Source organism: Chionomys nivalis, chromosome 22, assembly GCF_950005125.1.
Source record: "Chionomys nivalis chromosome 22, mChiNiv1.1, whole genome shotgun sequence".
NCBI classification, from domain to species: Eukaryota; Metazoa; Chordata; class Mammalia; order Rodentia; family Cricetidae; genus Chionomys; species Chionomys nivalis.
Genome location: NC_080107.1, coordinates 39,377,897 through 39,399,827, shown reverse-complemented (window position 1 = coordinate 39,399,827; position 21,931 = coordinate 39,377,897). Strand labels below are relative to the sequence as shown.

General features: G+C 41.9%; 1 protein-coding gene across 4 annotated transcripts in view; it reads left to right on the top strand.

Moving 5' to 3' along the window:
* Ehmt1 (euchromatic histone lysine methyltransferase 1) overlaps positions 1 to 21,931 on the top strand; it is a 141,039-nt gene that overhangs the window by 94,173 nt on the left and 24,935 nt on the right. For all 4 annotated transcript variants that reach the window (XM_057754931.1, XM_057754934.1, XM_057754933.1 and 1 more), the window contains exons 12-18: positions 1,190 to 1,416; positions 2,479 to 2,646; positions 3,765 to 3,847; positions 5,014 to 5,120; positions 13,855 to 13,977; positions 19,017 to 19,118; positions 21,111 to 21,215. In XM_057754931.1, the coding sequence (XP_057610914.1) occupies positions 1,190 to 1,416; positions 2,479 to 2,646; positions 3,765 to 3,847; positions 5,014 to 5,120; positions 13,855 to 13,977; positions 19,017 to 19,118; positions 21,111 to 21,215 (915 nt within the window). The remainder of the gene's footprint in view (positions 1 to 1,189; positions 1,417 to 2,478; positions 2,647 to 3,764; positions 3,848 to 5,013; positions 5,121 to 13,854; positions 13,978 to 19,016; positions 19,119 to 21,110; positions 21,216 to 21,931) is intronic.

Below are 21,931 nucleotides of genomic sequence, written 5' to 3'. Positions count from 1 at the left end.
CTCCATTCATGAGATAAATCTGCATCCACCAGACCCATAAGACAGGCTCCTTTTTATGATGCTGCTGTGGGTGTCTTCACTTACCTGCTCCTTCAGATGTTCTGCTGACCCTCTGTGGCCTAGGCCAGGAGCTTCTGCTATGAGGGCTTACCTTTGAATTCTACACCTTGTTTCCTTCTTAGACTTTCCTTTTTATGCTTCTGCTGAGAAATAGAATACTTCTGAATTCCATTGTCTATGCAAGAACAGCTATTCTAATTGGTGCTGTAATTGGTATTTATTGAAACGATCACTTTTGGTACAAAGATTCGCTCTGCATATCATCCCATGCGGGCCTTCTAGGCCATGCCTTATACAGCTCTCTTGCTTGTTTAGAGTGTCCTGATTGTTATGAGACCTCAGCTAGCTGGGTTTCTGGGGTTGGAGGTGAGTAGTGTGGCAATGAGGTGATCTTTGGTGGCCTCTTGTTGTGATGAGGCGAGCAGGCCTGCTTTTTGTCCTGCCCAGCTCCCGCTCAGCTAGCTTAGCCCCGGAAGTAATAACACAGAAACTGTATTCATTTAAACACTGCCTGGCCCATTAGTTGTAGCCTCTTATTGGCTAATTCTCACATCTTGATTAACTCATTTCTAATGATCAGTGTAGTACCATGAGGTGGTGGCTTACCAGGAAAGATTCTAGCCTACACCCGTCTCAGGTTGAAGAATCATGGCATCTGCCTGACTCTGCTTTCTTTCTCCCAGCATTCTGTTCGGTCTACTCCACCTATCTAATTTCTGCCTTATCAAAAAGCCAAGGCAGTTTCTTTATTAACCAATGAAAGTAACACACAACAGCCTCTGTTCATTTTGTGAGCTTTTTGTTTCTCTGCTGTTGGTAACCAGGCCATACCTGGGCTTTTACTCGCTTGTGTAATCCGAGTGGTTCAGTAGAACTTCATCTAGTTATCTGAATGTCACTTTTATCTTATTTATTTATTTATTTATTTAGTTAGTTTTTTTTTCGAGCGAGACAGGGTTTCTCTGTAGCTTTGGTGCCTGTCCTGGAACTAGCTCTTGAAGACCAGACTGGTCTCGAACTCACAGAGATCCGCCTGCTGCCTCCTGAGTGCTGGGATTAAAGGTGTGGGCCACCACCGCCTGGCTTACTTTTAGTTTTTCAAAAATTATTTTCTCCTTTCTTTCTCCAGGGTAACTTCATGGAATGTCAGCCTGAGAGCAGTATCTCTCATCGTTTCCATAAGGACTGTGCCTCTCGAGTCAACAATGCCAGCTACTGTCCCCATTGTGGGGAAGAGACTTCCAAGGCCAAAGAGGTGACCATAGCAAAAGCCGACACGACTTCCACCGTGACCCTGGCCTCTGGACAGGAGAAGAGCGTGGCTTCTGAGGGCAGGGCTGACACCACCACGGGCAGGTACTAAGCACAGTAGCTGTGGTCAAGTTTTTCAGATAGCATTCCTGAAGACAAGTCCTCTGTACCAGTTTCTGTTGCCATATCCAATGGTCTCACTGAACTTTGCATTTATTATGGTTTCTCATCTCTAAGAAGTGCTAGTGTTCATTTACTATTATTTGTACATGAGTCAGTTTCATTTTGGTTTTATAAAATCATCTGTGTTGAATCAGTTTTTATACTGGCTTGGCTGGTGCAGCTTTTTGTAGTTTTTTCATTCTTTAATGTAGTCCCCACACCCCGAAGTATTTTATTAGCTTCTGTTAGACTTGACACACTGCTTGGCACACGGTTGAAGGCCTTTGCTGAATAAAAGATAAAACAATGTATTCCCATAGACATATATAATTGCTTTTCTAAAGAACCCAGTAGAAATTAGCCGAGGATCTTGAGAGCTGTGGATGATAAGACAAGATGGCTGCAGTCTTCCCACCAGCCATTCCCTGATAGGAGAGGGGTGGTGGAGAGATCCTTTCCAGAGACTGACAGAGCCGGCAAGTTGCTCAGCAGGAAAGGGAGAAAATAGTTTTGTAAACATGATAGCAGTAGGAGAAAAAAAAAAAACCAAAAATAAAACCTAAAGCTTCATTTGAGGTCATTTAAAAACCTCAGGTTATGTGTGTGTACAATGGGAAGGGCTTAGTGCTTCCATATTAATTGGTAAATTGAACATTCTCAAGTCACAGTTCCAGTAGGCACCCATCCCTAAACTGGGGTAGGTAGTAGATTGACTGGATACAGCCTGAAGCTTGTTTATTAAAATCAGGTTTGAGTGAGTGGGTGGAGATCCTAGGAGTGTTGTACCAACTTCTGAGTGTCTCGTTCATTGAGGGGATGGGGTTCTGCATTTCGGACAGCTCCCTTGAGACTTGCAGATAGTCAACGGACTGGCATTGACTCCTCAGAGGCAGCCTGTGTGGGCAGGTTGGAACAGGTCTTGTTTTATGTTTTCATTGGTTTCCGTGAGAAAGAGAGGTTTTCCAAATAATGAAACAACATTTCAATAATTTCCTTCTCATGAAGCATTGCTGGAGCCCCAGAGGACGACAAATCGCAGAGCACAGTCCCCCAGGCACCAGAGTGCTTCGATCCTGCAGGGCCAGCTGGGTTCGTGAGGCCAACTTCTGGCCTTTCCCAGGGTCCAGGAAAGGAGACCTTGGAAAGTGCTCTAATCGCTCTGGACTCTGAAAAGTAAGAGCCAGCCTGTTTTTGTTTTTTTGTTTTTTTTGTTGTTGTTGTTTTTTGTTTTTTTCCAGAGACAGCTCAGGGTCACGTTCTTCCCCAAGGGTTCCTAATACTTTCCAGCTTTTTGAATAACACTGTTTATCAAAGGATGACTTCATGAGGTACCAGTCTCATATGTCTTCCCACTGTCTGGGATATATTGTTGCAAATTATTATCCATTCATGCCAAGAGCAAGAGATGAGATTCTTGTTATCCTGAGCAAGGACAGTCTTATGTGCTCCTTTAGGTGAGCCACCTGCAGGCTCCTAGAGCAGAACTCTATCATTCCATGAGCTCCTACCATCTACCTTGCTACCTAATCTCTGCTTAGTGAGGCTAGATCAGGTAACCCCCTCAGGCTGTTTGCTAGACCCCACACTGCAACCTTTATTGGCTCACAGGTCTGCTTGTGTCCTCTTTCTCTGGGGACAGCCTTCCACTCCTTACAGAGGCTTATCAAGGTGTCTTACTCTGCCCTGGAAGGAAAATGGTTCACTCATTCGTACCTAACAGATGAGTCCCCCTGTTGGTCTTCTTCATTCTGAATAGTCTCTCACTCTCTCTATCCTAGTTTATCTGCTACCCTTAATCCCTGTCATTGACCAGGCCCCAGACTTTTCCTAACCCCTCCACTCCTAATCCTTGTTTAGAAGTTGAGTAAGCTTCATAGCAAACATGTTGGCTTAAGGCCCTTTCTTGCTGCTAGAGGATAGATAGCTAGTATCACCCTATGACAGTTGCCATCACTTGAGCTGCACAGGTCACCCTGGACCTCATATGCCATCTTGAGTATAAATGATAACTAATGCATGACGACTCTGGCAGCTCCCTGACCTTCTACAGTATAGCAGCGTGTCTGTGCCCTGAGTGGGGCGCATGTCATGTTAGCAGCGGTGTTTCAGTGTGCATCACTTTCATGACATAAGAAGACAGTTGTTGGGGTTTTTGTTGTTGTTTTGTTTGTTCTTTTGGTGGGCAGTGCCTCAAGGCTTTAAACATGCTCACAAACGCTCTCAACATTGTGCCTCTTGCCTTGTTTTGACAGTAAGAGACTGGTGCTGATTCTGTCCTCTGCTTCTTACAGACCCAAGAAGCTTCGCTTCCACCCCAAGCAGCTGTACTTCTCTGCCAGGCAGGGTGAGCTGCAGAAGGTGCTTCTCATGCTCGGTGAGTTGCTATTACCTGAGACCCCAAAAGGAACACAGGGAAGCCTTGTTGGTTACCCCTTTTCTCATGAGCCCCATCTCCCTGTCTAATGCTTACAAATATTTGATTCCTCTGATGAGTGAAAGAAAATGCTCCCTGGTATTTAACCTGTTACATGGCCTGGAAATTTTCTCTATGCATTTCTAGTTTTTAAAAAGTAAAAAAAAAAAAAAAAAAATCTAGTTTAAAAAGTAACCAGTTGAGTGATTATTAGATTAAGCAGAAATGTACATTACAGGAAAAGCAGCTGCAGCATGACTGGGTCCTGTTGTGACATGTTACAGTGAGGAACCCAATGCTTCTGTGCTGACAGGAATATTACTGCTGCACAAAGTGATCCAGTGGAAGTAAGGACATTGTATGTTTTGCAGCTGTTGAGCTTGGGTTAACTCTTTAGTGCCTGAGAATGTGCTTGTTAGAGCTGACCCAGTCTCAGCTTGAGTCTTCAGCTCATGGTTCTGGGCTTGACCTCTCTGAAGTTCATCTTTGGTTGAAAAGCATGGATCAGCTTGCACTTTGAATGACAGCAAATCATGAAAGAAGCCAAAATTTGTCAAGAAGAAAGGAAAACATGGGAGAATTCATTTAATTAAAAAAAAAAGTTTTATTCTTCATGGATTTCATATAGTCTTAATTTGCTTCATTAATTTTTGCATGTTATCTTGATTCAGTGTCTAGAAAAATGCTCAAAATTTGGGAGCCTAAGGCAGAAGGATTTCAAGTTCAAGGCCAAGCCTGGACTGCATAGTGAGACCCTGTGTCTCCAAAAAGTAAAAATGAAACGAATATTTGAGTCTTAGGGTCACGCTTCTTTCTGCTCCTGGGACATGTCTATTTAGGAGCTGTTCTCCCTTTAGCACGTTTTTTTATAAGCTTGTAAGAGGCTGAGATAGGAGTATCTGAAAGCACCAGAACTCAAGGGTTAGAATGAGCACGGTAAAACACTCTTACTAGTACAACTGGGGCCTAACTTCTGCCTGCAGACAGGGTATAGTGACTCCATCATGGCTTTAGAGCTCATTTTTTACATTGATGTTATCCATCTCAGCCCTGACGACCATCATAAGTATATGAAAATGTATTGTGGTTGCATCTGATATAATTAGTAAAATTGTGTTTGTTTACAGTTGATGGAATTGATCCCAATTTCAAAATGGAGCATCAGAGTAAGCGTTCCCCATTGCATGCTGCTGCAGAGGCTGGCCACGTGGATATCTGCCACATGCTGGTTCAGGTTTGGAAGGATAGCTTTAAATAGTTTCTTCATCCTCTCCATGTTTATCTCAGTGCCGCTAGGCTGAAATGCCAATGGTACCTCAAGACTACTATAGGTACTCTACATTGCCTCTGTGGAGTACCGCACTACTGTGTAGCTGTGTCTCAGTGTATTTCCTAGTTTTAGTTTAGCCTTGGCTTTAATATTTACTAAGGTCTGCTATAGATGATGGGGGCTTAATGAGACCCCGATCTTTCCCTCTTCTAATCCCTGTGACCGATTACATATCCCTCATTGTTTACACCATGTCTAGAATTTTCTTTAATTTCATGAGATGACTGAATAGTTAAAGGTGCTTGCTACCAAACCTGACAACCCGAGTTTGACTTCTGGAACTCGCATAGTAGAAGAAGAGAACACAAATTATTCTCTGACCTTCACATATGTTGTGATGTATACATGTCTCCCCAATTGAAAATCAATGTAAAAAAATCTAAATAACATTGAAAGTTAGTTTTTCTATCCAGAACACTGTTGTAACCATTAACCATCCTCTGTTTCTCTCCACACCTTTTTTCAGCAGCTGGTAACCACTGTCTTCCACATTCAAGTGAGAATGTGCAGTGTTCTGTTGTGCTTCTGTAAATGCAGGATCGCAGTCTTATTTATGGCAGTTGTTACATGGTGTCCACACACCACACTTTGTCTTTTGCCCATTTGTTAGTGGACACTAGGTTTGGTTCAGTGTCAGTCATAGTTCCTGTGAACAGGGCTGTCGTAGACTTAGGCGTCCAGAGGTCTCTCAGACCTAAGCTCCTTGCTTTTGAATATGCACCTAAGAGTACACTTTCTGGATCACTTGGTTGCTCTAGCTCCAGAAGTTGAAAAACCTCCGTACTGTCTTTGTAGTGCCTATTTGGCTGACTATTAAAGATCTAAACATTTTTCTTTTTCTGCATCTGCATGGCTACGTGTTACTTATTTATCTTTTTAAATTTGTATTTCCTTAATGATTAGTGATGTAGTTTTTCATATACTTGTGGTTCTTCTTACAGCTTTTTTTGAGAAATGTTTGATATGTTACTCTCTTTGAAAAATGAGTTATTTGCTATTGAGTTGTGTGAATTCTGGAAATCAATCCCTTGTTAAATGAATATTTTGCAGATACTTCCCTCTGTTATAGGCCACCTATTAACTCTGTTTCCTATATTGTTTATACAGTTATACAAAAGTTTGATAGAGGTTGCCTGTATGGAATCAACCTTGCATCCTTAGGATGAAATCATTTGATCCTAGTAATTTATTTCTGCTGTGTTATTTAACTAACTTGCTAGTATTTTGCTCACAATTTTCATAGCTATCCACCAGGATAGCTGTTTTCTGTAGCCTTTGGCTGTGGCTGCTGCTGGTGTTAGCGTTAGTACTGTAGAAGAATATTATATTGTATTAGGAGGGTGTCAGGTCCCCCCCCCCATAGTTTTAGAAATACTGGCATTAATCTTTGGAAATTTGGTGAAATTTCATTGTGAAACTGCCCACTCTGGACTTTTCTTTGTTGGAAGACATTTTCTTTGACTTTACTGCAGTCCCTTGTAATTTATTGGACTTTTCAAGCATTTTACTTATTCATCATTCAGTTTTGATTGGTTTCAAGAGTCGAGAAAGTCGCCCATTTCTTGCTGTCATCTGATTGTTTATCATAGTCCATAATGATCCTTTGTGCCCCTGTGATGTCAGCTGATAAACATCTATTCTGATTTTGTTTGAGTTGTGTTCATTTTTTTTCTTGTTTAGGTTAACTACAGGTTTGTTTTACCTTTTCTTTTTTTTTTTTTTTTTTGGTTTTTTTTTTTTGGTTTTTTTTTTGGTTTTTTCGAGACAAGGTTTCTCTGTAGTTTTGGAGCCTGTCCTGGAGCTAGCTCTTGTAGACCAGGCTGGTCTCGAACTCACAGAGATCCGCCTGCCTCTGCCTCCCAAGTGCTGGGATTAAAGGCGTGCGCCACCACCGCCCGGCTGTTTTACCTTTTCTAAAAATCAACTTTGTTTTTTAATCTTTGTTTTTTTCATTTATCATATTCATTTTATTTGTTTCTCTTCTGATCTTTGTTTATTAATTTTGGATTTTGTTCTAGTTCCTTAGCATTCCATCATTAGGTTATTTATTTGAGATTTCTACTTTTTTGCTATGGTTTATTGCCATAAATACCTTTCTTAGTATTGCTTTTTCTTTATCCCACTTTGTATTTGTTCTAGGAAGTGTGTGTGTGTGTGTATGGCAGAGGTTGGCATCACATGCTTTCCTTATCCAATCTCCACTTTATATATAGAGATAGGGTCTTTTATTTAAGACAAGAGCTTGAAGATTAGCCTAGCTAGCCAGCTTGCATCTGGGATCCCTCAGTTCTGTGTCCCGTGTGCTAGGATTAAAGTTAGGTCAGGCTGCCCTCCCAACTCTACATTTACGAGGGTACTGGGGATATAAGTGCTTGTTGTCATGTGTGCATGGCAGGAGATTTGCCTCCCAAGCCATCTCCTTAGCTCCCAGTTCTAGAAAATATTTTAGACTTCTTTCTTATTTCTTCATTGACTCGTTAATTATGAGAATACTGTTGAATTTCTTTGTATATATACTATTCCTGAAGTGCTTTTTTTTGTTGATTTCCATTTTTATTTAATTGTGGCCATAGACGAGATATATATGCATGCTATGGTTTCAGGTTTTTGTGTTTGATTTTCTTTTGGTGCGGGGGAGGCTAAAATTGTTTGAGGGCTGGGGAGATGGCTCAGCAGTTAAGACCACAAACTCATTACTCTTTCAGGAGTCCCAGAAACCATGTTGCAAGGGGATGGGAGTGGGTGGGTGGTGCACAGCCTCCTGTAACTCTAGCTCTTGTGTACAGATATACATTACCAATAATTAGAGATAAAACAAATCTTAAAATATTTATTTACACTTACTTACGGTCTGACCTACACAATGTTCTGTATCCTGATGCGAAGAATTTTCATTTTACAGTTCTAACATGAATTGTTGTGCAAATGTCAAACTTGTTCCTTTGATCTGTAATACAGTTCAATTCCACTGTTTCTTTCTTGTCTTTGGTCTGAGTGAGCTCAACAGATGAAAATGATATGAATCCCACAATTACATTGTATTGGAGTGTTCTCTGCCCTTTAAATATGATGTTCATATTATGTAATTGTGTTCTCTTTTATGTTGGTTTTTTTTTTTTTTTTTAAGGGCCTTGGAGTCTATCCTGGAACTCCCTCTATAGTCCAGGCTGGCCTTGAACTCAGAGATCTACCTGCCTCTTCCTCTTGAGTGCTGGGATTAAAGGTGTGCACCACCACTGCCCAGCACAATTAACTTTTTGTTTGTTAAGACAGGGTTTCTCTGTGGCTTTGGAGCCTGTCATGGAGCTCTTATAGACCAGGCTGGCCTCAAACTCACAGAGATCCGCCTGCCTCTGCCTCCCAAGTGCTGGGATTAAAGGTGTGTGCCACCACCGACCGTCAAAGGGGAGAGTCTTCGGGTTTTTTTTTTTTAAATTTTGTGAGAATTCATTTTATGTGTATAAATGTTTGCCTACATGTAAGTCTGTGCACAACAAGCATGCACTGCCTAAGAAGCCTGGAAGAGTGTGTTCGTTTCCCTAAAACTGGAGTTTACAGACAGTTGTTAGCTGCCATGTGGGTGCTAGGAATTGAACCTGGGTCCTCTGAAAGGGCAGTCAGTGTTCTTAACCTGTGAGCTATCTCTCCAGCCTCTTGTATATTTTATATTGAGTAATATGTATTTATAATTGTTATTTTCTTTTATTAAATTGACTACTATGTCATAGAGTGACCTTTAAATTTTTCTTTTTAGTTGTGAATGAGTATTTTGCTTAGATTTATGTCTGTGTACCACATGCATGCCTGGTGACTGGAAGCCCGAAGAGGGCCTTGGATCCTCTAGAACTGGAGTTAAAGACAGTTGTGAGCCACTGTGTACTTTCTATGAATCAAACCCAGGGCCTTGGGAAGAGCAACAAGTGTTCCCAACCATTGAACCATCTTTCCAGCCCCTGGTTGGTTTTTCTTTTACTTAAAACCTGTCTTATCTAAGTATATCAACTTGCTCTTTTCTCAGTACATCTTTTTCTGTCCATTCACTTGAACTATGTGTGTGTTACTGAAGTAAGTTTCTTACTGTCAGCAAATCATCTGATTTTAAAATCCATTTAGTCTATATTTTTTTTATTTGGAGAACTTATTCTCTTTCCATTTAAGCCATCATTGTTAAGGACACAATCATGTCAACTAGTTTGTCCGTTGTTCCTCTGTTATTTTGCATTCCCTTTCCATCTCTTGTGTGTCTTTGTGGGTTTGGGGAATCTGCATGGGAAGGATTTGATCCTATTACATCTGGGTGAGTCCATTTGCATGCTTTCATGGTTGTTATCTTTTTTTAAAAATCTCTAATATTAGACATCTTGTACTTTTTTTACATGACTAGGCTGATGACAGTCCTCATGTTGACTGTCTTGAAGGTCTGTTCCTACTTCATTTCTTGACGATAGCTTTTGGGGGTCTGTATTTTCAGCAGCAGATGTTTGGTCTTTGTTTTCTCTACACTCTGCAGATACCACTTGACTTTCCCCAGGGTTTCTGTTTCCAAGTCTTCTGTGGTATAACTGGAATTTCTTTGTGTGTAACTTAAGGATTTTCTCTGGCTGTTTTTAAGATTCTCACTTTGTCTTTTGCTTTTGATTAATACAAGCCTTAAAGACTATCTTTTTTTTTTTTTTTTTTTTTTTTTCCCTCGAGACAGGGTTTCCCTGTGGTTTTGGAGCCTGTCCTGGAACTAGCTCTTGTAGACCAGGCTGGTCTCGAACTCACAGAGATCCGCCTGCCTCTGCCTCCGAGTGCTGGGATTAAAGGCGTGCACCACCACCGCCCGGCAAGACTATCTATTTTGGTTGAAATATATTTTGGGGTCCTTTGTAACTTCCTGGTTCTGGTTCATTTTCTCCCAAGTTTGTAAACTTTTTGGTAGTTACTTCTTTGAACAAGCTTTCTCTATTTTCCCTTTTCTCTTATCCTAAACTATACATGTAATTGTTGTTTCTCTTTATGGTATACAAGTCCATAGGCATTTTTGTTCCTGTTTTTATAAATGTACATGCGTGTTTATATACACTTTGTCTCATTTTTGCTGTGATTGAGCCATTCCCTATGCATAGACTGTAGAAGTTTCCCAACTAATACCAGTAGGTGCTATACTGACATTTTGCCTTGTGGTCACTCCTTGTGATGGATCCTGGAGCATCAAGACTCTGGTAGTGGATCTGTTTTCTACTACCAACTGAGCTTGATGTATTTATTGACTTTTGGCATTTTATGTGTTTTGCTTATTCCTGGATTTTTGAAGACTTGTCTTTTTTCCTTCGTGATCTGAATTCTCACCTTGTTATTGTTAGTATCATTGTCAGTCCTTCAGGGTCATGACCTTTTCTCCTTTCCCATATGATCTCCAGAAGCAGATCCCCTTCTGTCTTGGTTTCTCCTGTTAGGATTCCTATCCATCGGGTTAGGATCTTGTGGATGGATTGCTGGCCATGGTCTCTCTGGGGATATGGCTCAGTACTGTGGTATGTTCATTGCTAGTTTGATTGTCATCTTAAGGAGATCTGGAATCACCTAGGTGACAAGCCTGCATGTATACCCATAAGGGGTTATTTAGATCAGGTTAGTCTCTGAGCATGCCTGTGATTATCTTGAAGGTTAATTGACATGGAAAGGCCAAGCCTAAAGGAGGACTGCATCATTCTCTGGACTTAGAGTACCTAAACAAGGAGCTACTTAACACAAGTGAGGCAGAGGTATAGAAGGGTAACGTTAGAGGGAGGAGACATGGGAGGGGTTCGGGAAATGAAGGGGAGGAGGTGTAATTAAAAATTAAGAAGCAATTTAAAGAAAGAAAATGTTATATTTGCTTATAGTTTGAAGTTACAGTTAACCAAGGAGTGGAATCTTGTAGTGGCAAGAACTTGAGATACCTGATCCCATTGCCTGTATAGCTAAGAATGAATTGTGAATGCTTATGTTGAGCTTACCTTCTCCTTTTTATATGCTTGGGAGCCTAGCCCAGGAAACCAGCATCAATTAGAACAGAGACCTATTCAGAGTAATTTTGATGTCACCTGCTTGCTTTACCTTTACACAGGTCTTTCTTTACCTGTGTGTATGCAGTTTTGTGTTTTGCTGATTGTCTCTGTCTCCTGCAGCGTTGTGTGTGTTCTTGGGATTTAAAGTGACAGCATGCTGCTTATTCCTCAGGTATTTGGGGCTGTAGTCTAGGCAACATAAATGGAGGGCATTCTAGCTTTGCAGAAAGTACTCCTCTGATCTGGAGTTTTCCCAACCTTTGGATAGTGCTGTGAATACCCAATGTCTGGCTCCTAGACTGAGAGAGCATTGATCACAGAAGCACCATTATGCCTGGCTGCCCTATCTGGTAGGCTTAGTCTGTTGGTATCTGTTAACTGGCAGAGTTCTGTTTTCCAGCACTTTGTTCTTTTAAGTAGCATTATTGTGCTAGGGTTCTGAAGGGTAACTGGTGGGTTGGCGCAGAGATATGACTTGGCTTGATGAAGATGAAAGACAGTCATCACCCTTCTCCTCCAGTGCGCCATTCCTCCTCTGTCACTGTCCCTCTTAGGATTGCACCTTTGCACTTAGAGAAGTCTTGGGAACCTATGGAAGCAGGTCATGTCATTGTCTTCATCACATCGCATCCAGGATTGTAGCGGCATCCCTCATGATGGAGGTGTGGTAGCTTATCAGTGAAGAATGTATTCTTTTAGTTCTGTCTTTTCTGTTTGAAAATCTGAGTAACCACCTGTAGGCCTTGCTTTTCCTCTTCCTACCCATCACACTGCCTTGATGATGTCAGAGAATTTTTTTCTCCCTCTGGGCTATGATCAGTGGGCTTTTTTGGGGGAGCGGTGGGCCGCTGGCTGTCTGTTGAAGGCATCTGCATATATGTTCATCTAATGCTGGCATGATCTGGTGTCACCAGCACTTGAGTTCTCCAGAAAGCCTTGGTCCCCACCCCAGACGTTGTGTTGCAGGGCTGCCTACAGGTTTGGTTCTGTCTGTCGTGCTGTCCAGCTTGAGGCCTAGCTCTTTGCTTGAGTAAGAATGGGCTTTTGTAAGTAAGAATAGTGATAGACAGGTATTCTTGAACCTGTCTGTTATTTTTCACTGTGATGGGTGCCTGCATGAGAGAGAGAGGGAGGGAGGGAGGGAGGGAGGGAGGGAGGGAGGGAGGGAGGGAGGGAAGGAGGGAGGGAGAGAGGGAGAGAGGGAGGAGCAGAGCTGCATGTGCTCTGTACAAATAGAAGCTTTATCCTGCCTGCATAGTGTAGCTTGTTCCTTTCTTTAGTGCTTCTGCCGCTGCACAACCTTCATTCTCAGTGTTTTTAAAAGTTATTCACGGCCAAGCAGTGGTGGCGCATACCTTTAAAATCCCAGCACTCGGGAGGCAGAGGCAGGTGGATCTCTGTGAGTTCGAGGCCAGCCTGGTCTATAAGAGCTAGTTCCAGGACAGGCACCAAAGCAACAGAGAAATCCTGTCTTGAAAATAACCAAAAAAAAAAGTTATTTGCGCTGGGCAGTAGTGGTGCATACCTTTAATCCTAGCACTCAAGAGGAAGAGGCAGGTGGATCTCTGTGAGTTTGAGGCCAGCCTGGTCTACAGAGGGAGTTCCAGGACAGGCTCCAAGGCCTTAAAAAAAAAAAAAAAAAAGTTATGTACTTACTAAAGTTGGTTGCTGCAGAGTTATGGCTTTCCTTTGTCTTCTGGTGTTTTGGTTTGTTGGTTTGTTTTTCTGTTTATTTTAAGCAGCCAGACTTTGACCTTTAAGTTTAGTGTTTGAAACCATCTGTATTTTCTCTACATGCTTTGTCTCACTGCTGCTCTGGCCCCTGCTCTTGTAAGACAGCCCCCCCCCCCTTTGGAACACATCTTTGGACTTCAGCTTTTTTACTGCTGTCGTCAAGGACTCTAGCTTTACTTATTGCTGTCACTATTTACTTTATAAGTTACAGAAGCCTATGGAGAAGGCTCAACTCTCAGTAACCAGTTCGTCTTGGCCACAGCTGATAACAAACTGGGGCCTTACCTGTGTGTACTTGTCAGTTCATTTGTCTCTTTAGTGAAAAAGTTATAAATTATTCCAAAATTCTTATCACTTGAAGCTAGTTTTTGTTTTGTTTACTCTGGAAACTATTTTAACAGTTGGAGAAATATGCTGATTAGATGGGGTATCCTCTGCCCTCCCACACTTTTCTCTCCCCTGAGGTTCTTCCACTCCCTTTCTTAGACATCTCTATATCCTGCTGTCCCTGTGTGTCAGGTGAATTTAGAAATGAAGTCTAGGAAGAATATTCTGCTTGAGGTAGAGCTTGATAGAATAATTATGTTGTCCGTGTGTGGGATGTCAAGTATGTTGGGTGTGTGGGTGGTAGAGATCAGATCCAGGGCCTTGTTCTTGCATGGCGGGTACTCTACCACTGAGGAGCCCCACCTTTAGTTACTGTGTCTGGAGTACAGTTTTGAAAAATCAGGTACAGTTGCTCAGTAAAACAGTTTCAGTGTTGTTAAATCTCTTACTAACAAATACAAAAGCCTCACAGCTCTTTTACTTACTGGGATGAAGGATTCAGAAATTACCCTCAACACATTAAACAATCTTTGTTTTACTAGGCGGGTGCCAATATTGACACTTGCTCAGAAGATCAGCGGACCCCATTGATGGAGGCTGCAGAAAACAACCACTTGGATGCAGTGAAGTACCTCATCAAGGCCGGAGCACAGGTGGATCCGAAGGTACCCACCCAGTCAGGTTCATATTCTTATTTCATGTGTAGATGTTTCTTAGATGAACAGAGACCGTTTCTCCTTGAAACTTCTGCAGGAACTTGTTGCTGTCGGACATTTACGCTGTGGCCTAACATAGCATCTTCACTTACTTGGTGTCACTGTGATAAAATGCCGGATAGAATGACTGAGGGGAGTAAAGATTTATTTTGGCTTATGATTTCAGAGGGATTTAGGTCTCATAGAGCAGAAGGCATGGCAGAGTAGCAGCAGGTACTTGCAGCAGCAACTTCTTAATGTGTTGACGGATCAGAGGTAGAGGATGTAAGCCAGGCCCAGTAGTAGGTATAACCTGCAGAGGTCTGTCCATGGTGACCTGCTTCTGCATTCAGGTCCCACCTTCTGAAAATGCCACAGATTTTAAGTTGGGAATCAGACTTTTAAACAGCCTTTGGGAATGCTTCTGATGCAAACTATAAATACACGGTGACCTGGCCTATTAGTAAAGATTCCCTTGTAAGCACTAGATTTACATCTTGTGCCAGTAATAGACAAGTCAGCCAGTAAGGAGTTGGCCCTGAATTTTTTTTTTCTTCATTCATTGTGCTTTCCTGCTTCTGTTTAGAGCCATTAGACAAGAAGAGAAGTAGAAGATACCCAAATTGAAAAGACTCAGTTCGTACTTGATGTCATCTTATGGGTAGAAGTTATAAAGGGTCAAGAAAAGTGTCGTTAGAGTAATGAACTAATTTACTATAATAGGGTACAAAACTGACACAAATAGCAATTTCCCTCCCTCCCTCCCTCCCTCCCTCCCTCCCTCCCTCCCTCCCTCCCTCCCTCCCTTTAGAGAGGGTCTTATATTGTGAACTTAGTGCTTGTGATCTTCCTGCTTCAGATTCCTGAATACTGGGGTTATAAGTGTGTATCACCATGTCTGTCATATATTTCTATATTCTTGCAGTTAAATTTTCCCAAAAGGAAGTTGAGTTAATTTCATTTATAGTAATATCAAGAAGGTGTATGTTTAACCAAAGAGAAAAAAAAAAAAACTTACGCACAGATAACTCAAGCAATTGTTAAAGGAGACAGAGAGTTTAGTATATAGCTCAGTTGGTAGAGTGCTTGCCTCAGCACCACATAAACTATGTGTGGTGGTTACACCTTAATTCTAGCACTTGGGAGGCAAAAGGCTGGAAAATCAGAAGTTCATGGTCATCTTTGGTTACATAGTGAATTTGAAGCCAGCCTGGGCTACATGAGACCCTATCTTTTTTTTTTTTTTTTTTAAATGGGAGGTCGTTTTCTGTCTGTGCATATTCATGTAACCCTTTTTAAAATTCCAATGATATGCAGAAATATCCAGCCTAAAGTTCATACATAGTTTTCAGGAGATCTAGAATAATTGAACAAGTTTGAAAGAGAACAGTCTCTGTGGAATTAGACTTCCTTATTTTAGATGTTAGTACAAAGCTACAATAAGGAAAGTGGTGTAGTACTGTTATAAAGATGGAGCCGCAGACCAGGAGAATTAGATGACAAAAAATCTCAGAAATAAACCATTTCTTGCGTTTAAGGCAACTTTTCAGCAAATGGTGTTGGTAAATCTTAGTATTTGTGTGTAGAAAAATGTGGTCATACCATATATATATGTAAAGTGATCAAAAAATTGAACGTAATAGCTATAATTATATACTTTGCAGGATAGTAAAAGCCATAATCACAACACTCACAATGCAGAGGTAGGAAGAGGATTGTCCACACATAGCACCTCAGACCACACCCTAAGGGCTGGTGCCCCAAACTATTGGCTGAATGACTTTTCACACAACAAGTGGGGACTGTACTCCACAACTCTGTGTTTGTTGGTGTTTTGTTCAGTAGTCGCCATTTGTTGCAAAAAGAAGTTTTCTTGATGAGGGATGAGAAGTACTATGGGTATAAGGGTAAATATTTAGGATATAGTTAATAATTTGCTGATTTACTAGAACATTTTTAAAGATTTATTTTTAATTATGTGATGTATCTTTGTGTAGGTATATGCATATGAGTGCAGGTACCTGATAACAACCAAGAGGGCATCAAATTTCCCACGAGTTGGAGTTGCAGGGAGTCATAAGCCACCTGGTATAAGTGCTGAGAACTAAACTCAGGTCCTCTACCAGAGCATATGTGATTTTAACCATCAAGCCATCTCTTTCCAGCACTAAAGATAAATTTTTACTCTTTAGAGAAAGTACTAAGAAATATTGCCTAGTTGGAAAAGTAAGGTGGAATCAGGAAAAACAGTTTATGTAGGTACCATACAGGAAGTGCATAAAACCAGGTGAAACAGAGAAAACATAGAAAAGTAGAACATTTAAACCACCCGTGTCAGTTGTTTTGACTACAGAAGGAAACGCTCTGGTAGGAAGTGTGTGCGTGCACATCCTCCTCCCCCACGGCATCTTAGAATGAAGATGAACATGATATGAGAGACAGGGTAAAACATACTTTTGCTGTGCAGATTATAAACCTGGAGGTCATAGTTAAAAGATGAGCAAGTAGAACTTCAGAAACTAAAAGGGAAGATTATCCTTATGATTTCATAGTAAACAAATGAAAATAAAATTGACAAGAACATAAGTAGCTCATTGAAGATGAAATAGAAGTTTTAAATATAAAAGAATAACTCAGCCTTTAAATTCTGACTAAGATAGCATTGTAATGTTGAAAATACCTGGCAAAGTACAGAGCTAAAGGCACATGTGTTAGTGGGTGAGTTGAACATCTCCTGAGTAGTAGCTTGTCATACTAGTAAAGTGGAGTCCTGGTTAATTCTTAGGTGTCTGACCCTGGTACAGGCAGTGAAGGAAACATTGTATTGTTTAGCACATCTTTAAATAGCAAAAGATAAGAAATAGCTGTATGTTCCTTGGCTGGGAAATAGAATCTAGGGCTAGTTTTACCTCAGCTAAACACAATCAATGAGGTACTGGAGAGATGGTTTCACATCTAAGAGCTCTGACTACTCTTCTAGAAAACTGGGTTCTATTTCCAGCACCTATGTTGTTGATTTATAATAATCTGTAATTCCAGTCCCAGGGGATCTCATACACTTTTCTACCTCCATGGCATGGCATGGCTTACATGCAGCCAACACACACACACACACACACACACACACACACACACACACACACACTATAAAGACACACGTCCATACCATACACATATAATAAGTTGGAAAAAAATAAAGACAACAAATGCATGTTTCAGTGTTATCCTCAAAGAAAAACTAGAAGTACCACACTGAACTAAAAAGGAGTTGTAGAGGACTTGTGGAATGGTGCACACTATTAGAAATTAGTCAAGATCTCTGCTGTTGGATTATAGAAGTATTGAGATATGTCAGAAAACTAGATACTAAATTCAATAGCCATTGGCCTGGGGGTGGGGGTGGGGAGGTGATAGAATGAAAAAGGAAGAAAGCTGTGTGAGAAAAACTTCAGTTGTACTTGGAGACTACTCTACAACAGACTGTTTGACCAGTATACCACTGCCCTTCCCTGCTAGAAGCCCTTGCTGTTTGCTGCTTCCATGCCTTAGTCCTATGAGTTTCCTTTGGCTAAAATATTTTTCAGTCTTCACCCTGTGAGAACCAACCCCCTCATACTAAGCCCGCCTCTTGTCCTGACCACATACACACATCTTGGTGTCATGAAGCGCAAGTGTATGTGTATGTGTGTATGTATGCATACACACATGCCTGTGTTCCCTACTGTGTAATAAGTATTTCAGCTACCAATTCTTTCTGCCATGTATGCCATCACTGTTCTTAAAACCTGCAGCAGCCGGGCGGTGATGGCACACGCCTTTAATCCCAGCACTCGGGAGGCTGAGGCAGGCAGATCTCTGTGAATTCGAGGCCAGCCAGGGCTACAAGAGCTAGTTCCAGGACAGGCACCAAAGCTACAGAGAAACCTTGTCTCAAAATACCAAAAAACAAAAAAACAAAAAATAAAACAAAAAAAAAAACCAAAAACAAAACAACAACAACCACAAACCCTGCAACAGTCTTCCAGCGTCGTTTGCCAATATCGGTACATGGAGGGGCACATACAGACTCCTCTTCAGAAGATGGACATTATAATTAATATCAGTTGTGTGTCTAATGATGTGCTAAAATCTAGTGTTTCGGCTTTGAGAAATAAAGTAGAGAGAAAGTTAGTAGATGTAAGCCCAATACCAAGATGTGAGTAGGGAGACTTGTCTTTAAGAACAATAGTCAGTATATTCTTGTGACCAGTGAAAACAGGAGCAGAGGAGCAATGCCTAGCTTGAGATGTCCTCTTGTTTTGGTTGTGTGTAGCTGTTGGAACTTCTTGGTCAGTGTCTTTAATTTGTTGTTGTTGTTGTTGTTGTTGTTATTTAGTATGATGTGTATAGAACCCAGGAGGAAGCAGAAACAAAAGCTAATCAAATACGCTCAGCACTGAAGGATACAGAAGCAGTAATGCGGCTGAATTGCACCTGTAGGGCAAGCTTACCTGTTGCTTATTTTTTTTGCCTTGTTTTGAACTCTCCGACTGTGGATGACTCTTACTGATCAATCTACTCTGTTTTCCATGTGCTCTGTGATCATAGTTAGCTCTCCAAAGTTCTTTAAGGAGCAGCTATAGCCTGGATAGGCCCCATATTCATGGTAAAACTGTTCCTCGCAGGAGCTGGCAAACCATGCTGGTTATGACAAGAAGGCTGGGGGCCGTCTAGTTCAGGGAGGGTAGAAATGGACAAGTTTTTCATCAGAATATCCAGATTATGTAGGTATATGTGATTAGAACAGGGTTTCTTCCAACCTGAAGGTCTCTTTAGTTGGGACAAAGGACTTGGTTGACTCTTAGTATTCCCTGTGGACCATGGGCCTTTGAGACAAGACTGGCCTGTCTTCAGTTGGGTGGGTTCTTTGTTAGTTCCTCCCTTAGACCAGGAGCATAGGTTCCCTATGGTTTGTACTAGGAACTAAGTCATAAGTGGTTTCTCTGTATTGAATGGCATTTGTATTGCAGGATGCAGAGGGCTCTACATGTTTGCACTTGGCTGCCAAGAAAGGCCACTATGATGTGGTTCAGTATCTGCTGTCAAATGGACAGATGGATGTCAACTGCCAGGTAAAGCCATACGTCCCATGTGTAGTTGTCCCACCTCTTTCATGGCATCTCCTTCTCTTAGTTCAGCTCCTTAAAGACCCACAAGTCCTGAAAGGCCTTGTCTTAGTTTCCAATGCTGTGATAAACACCATGGCCAAAAGTAACTTAGGGAGGAAAGACTTTATCACCTCTTATAGGTCACACTTCTTCATTGATGGAAGTCAGGGTCGGTACCTGAAGGCAAGAACTGAAACAGCGACCATGGAGGAACACTGCTTACTGGCTTGCTCAGTTTGCTTTCCTATGTAAGACCACTTGCTCCAAGGGGGTAGTGCCTACAGTAGACTGGGCCCTTTCACATCAGTCATGAAACAGGAAAATGCCCCCACAGTCTTGCCTGCAAAACCATTCTGATAGAGTCATTTTTCTGAACTGATGTTGTTCCCTTTTTCCAGATAACCCTAATGTATGTTAAGTTGACGTTTAAAAAAAAATGGCTTGCACAGGCCTTACCCCCACATTCTCCACCTGCTTGGGCCTTTCTGCTATACTTGGCTTCATGGTTCTATCCTGGTATTCTGCCAGGCCTCCTCATGTCTGTTTAGTGTCCCCCAAACTTCCATGTCCAGGATAGGTTCTGCTCTCCCTTAGGGCACCCAGGCTTCCTTCCTAGATTTATTTGTTCCTTGGTACTACCATTGTTTCACTGTGTATGTTTACTGATCTGACCCCCCTGCTGTCACGGGTTCTCTGACCTTTGGTTAAGTACACAGTAGATATCTACAAATGCATGCCAGTTCAGCAGTGATCTACGAAGAGCTAAAGTCAAGACTGTCCACACACACCATGGTAGGCCCTTTGAGTTTTGGTTTGGGGCTGCATTTCCATCTCCCTTATCTCTGACCTTTTAGCCCAGGCACTTTTTGCCTTTTAGTTTGGGGCCTGGTTTCTTGTACTGTTTTGTCTGTGATCTCCTGCCACATAGAGTAGAAAATAGCAGCTTTTTCATTATCTAAGTAATATGGCCTGATTTATTTTAACTGCCCCTAGCATTGTTTGTTTGTTTATTTATTTATTATGTACACAGTGTTCAGCCTCCACGTATGCCTGCAGACCAGAAGAGGGCACCACATCTCATTACAGAAGGTTGTGAGCCACCATGTGGTTGCTGGGAATTGAACTCAGGACCTCCAGAAGAGCAGTCAGTGCTCTTAAACTCTGAGCCATCTCTCCCGCCCCCTAGCATTGTATCTTTATTCATCCTGTTGGGTTACTGTTCCTTGTCACCCTGGGCTGGCCTTTGATGCAGCATGAGTATCCTTATGTCCCCACTGTTTCAGATGATGCCAGTAGTCAACTACAGAGAGATCATCTTCATTTGTGGAGGCTGTGTGTGCCTACAATGACATGCAAGTGTGGATGTACAGGAAAAACCTTTGGAGGTGTTGGGGAGGAGGCTGTCTTGCAACTCCAGATTGCTAAGTGGCAACAGAACATACAGAATACCTTTTCTGATTGAAACGAAACTATTTAACACACATTGATCTCAACCATAGTGGTAGGAAGGCAACTCATGAAATTCCTAATGGACCTTATAGCCATGATTGGTCTCTTTGACCCTGGCCTTTAGAAAGAGGCAGTGGCAATTCCCTCTGTGCCTGATACTCACCAGTCCATCTGCTGTTTGGTCTTGTGCTTAGTCATCAGAAGGGAGGGCCAAGGGCGTGTTTGAAACATTGTATTCATGCTTCCTACAAACCTTGTTTTGGGTCCTCCCTGGGTTGGTTTAGGCTAACTGAATGTTCAGTCCAGACAACATTGTTGGCTGGAACAGAGAGGTCAGCCAGCAGCCTACCCTCCCCTATTGTCAAGGGACTGTGCCTTTGGTGGGAGCCAGGTCCCACCTTTGACTTATCAGAAAACAGTTCTCTGAGCAAACTCCCGGAGCAGGCTGCATGAAGTTTTTCTCCTGTTTGCTGTCTGATGGTGGTATCTCTTGTCTTTTACGCTCAGGATGATGGTGGTTGGACGCCTATGATCTGGGCCACTGAGTACAAGCATGTGGACCTGGTGAAGCTGCTGCTGTCCAAAGGCTCTGACATCAATATCCGGGACAATGTGAGTTTTTCATAGTGGTTTAGAAACCTTGAGGACACAGCCTCTTAGAAGGCTGGAGGGGCTAGGCCACTGGGCAGCTTCCTCCGTCTGACGGGCCTTTGGTCTCCGAAATGTAGTTCTAGCACATGCTGGCTATTTTGGCCCTTTGTAGTCAAATTTCACTGACCCAACGTGGAACTTGTATTGGGTCCCTGCAAATCTGGCCTCTGTGTAGGAGAGTTGAGGGGTGTGTGGCTTGTGTGAATCTCTGTCCTGTACTTTTCTGCTGGTTCATGTCCCTGACTCACTTGGAAGGGGAGCCTAGCCATGATTATGTTGACTTTATAGTGACTATTTTGAAAGAGAAAGAAATGCGAATGAACTGATTTAAGATACTCTGAATGCCTAGTTTATGGAGTCAACTCATTTGCCCAGAAACTATAGAGTCTAGAGTTAGAGAAATAGTTTTGTTATCCCTCTAGATATTATGTGACTTTTCCTGAGGATAGTTGAACAAAAGACCTAAGTAACAGACCAAAGAAACAGTTGTACACATCTATATAAAGTTCATTTTCAGAGGGAGACGCAAGCGATTTCTACTCCTTTTTTGAAGGTCCCAAGGAAAACTGATCCCACCAGAGTCTACGTTGGGAAACCAGTAAATATATTAGGGTGGGGCCTCCACCATCAATCAGATCAAGACAGTTGCTTCACAGACTTGACCAGAAGCAGATCTG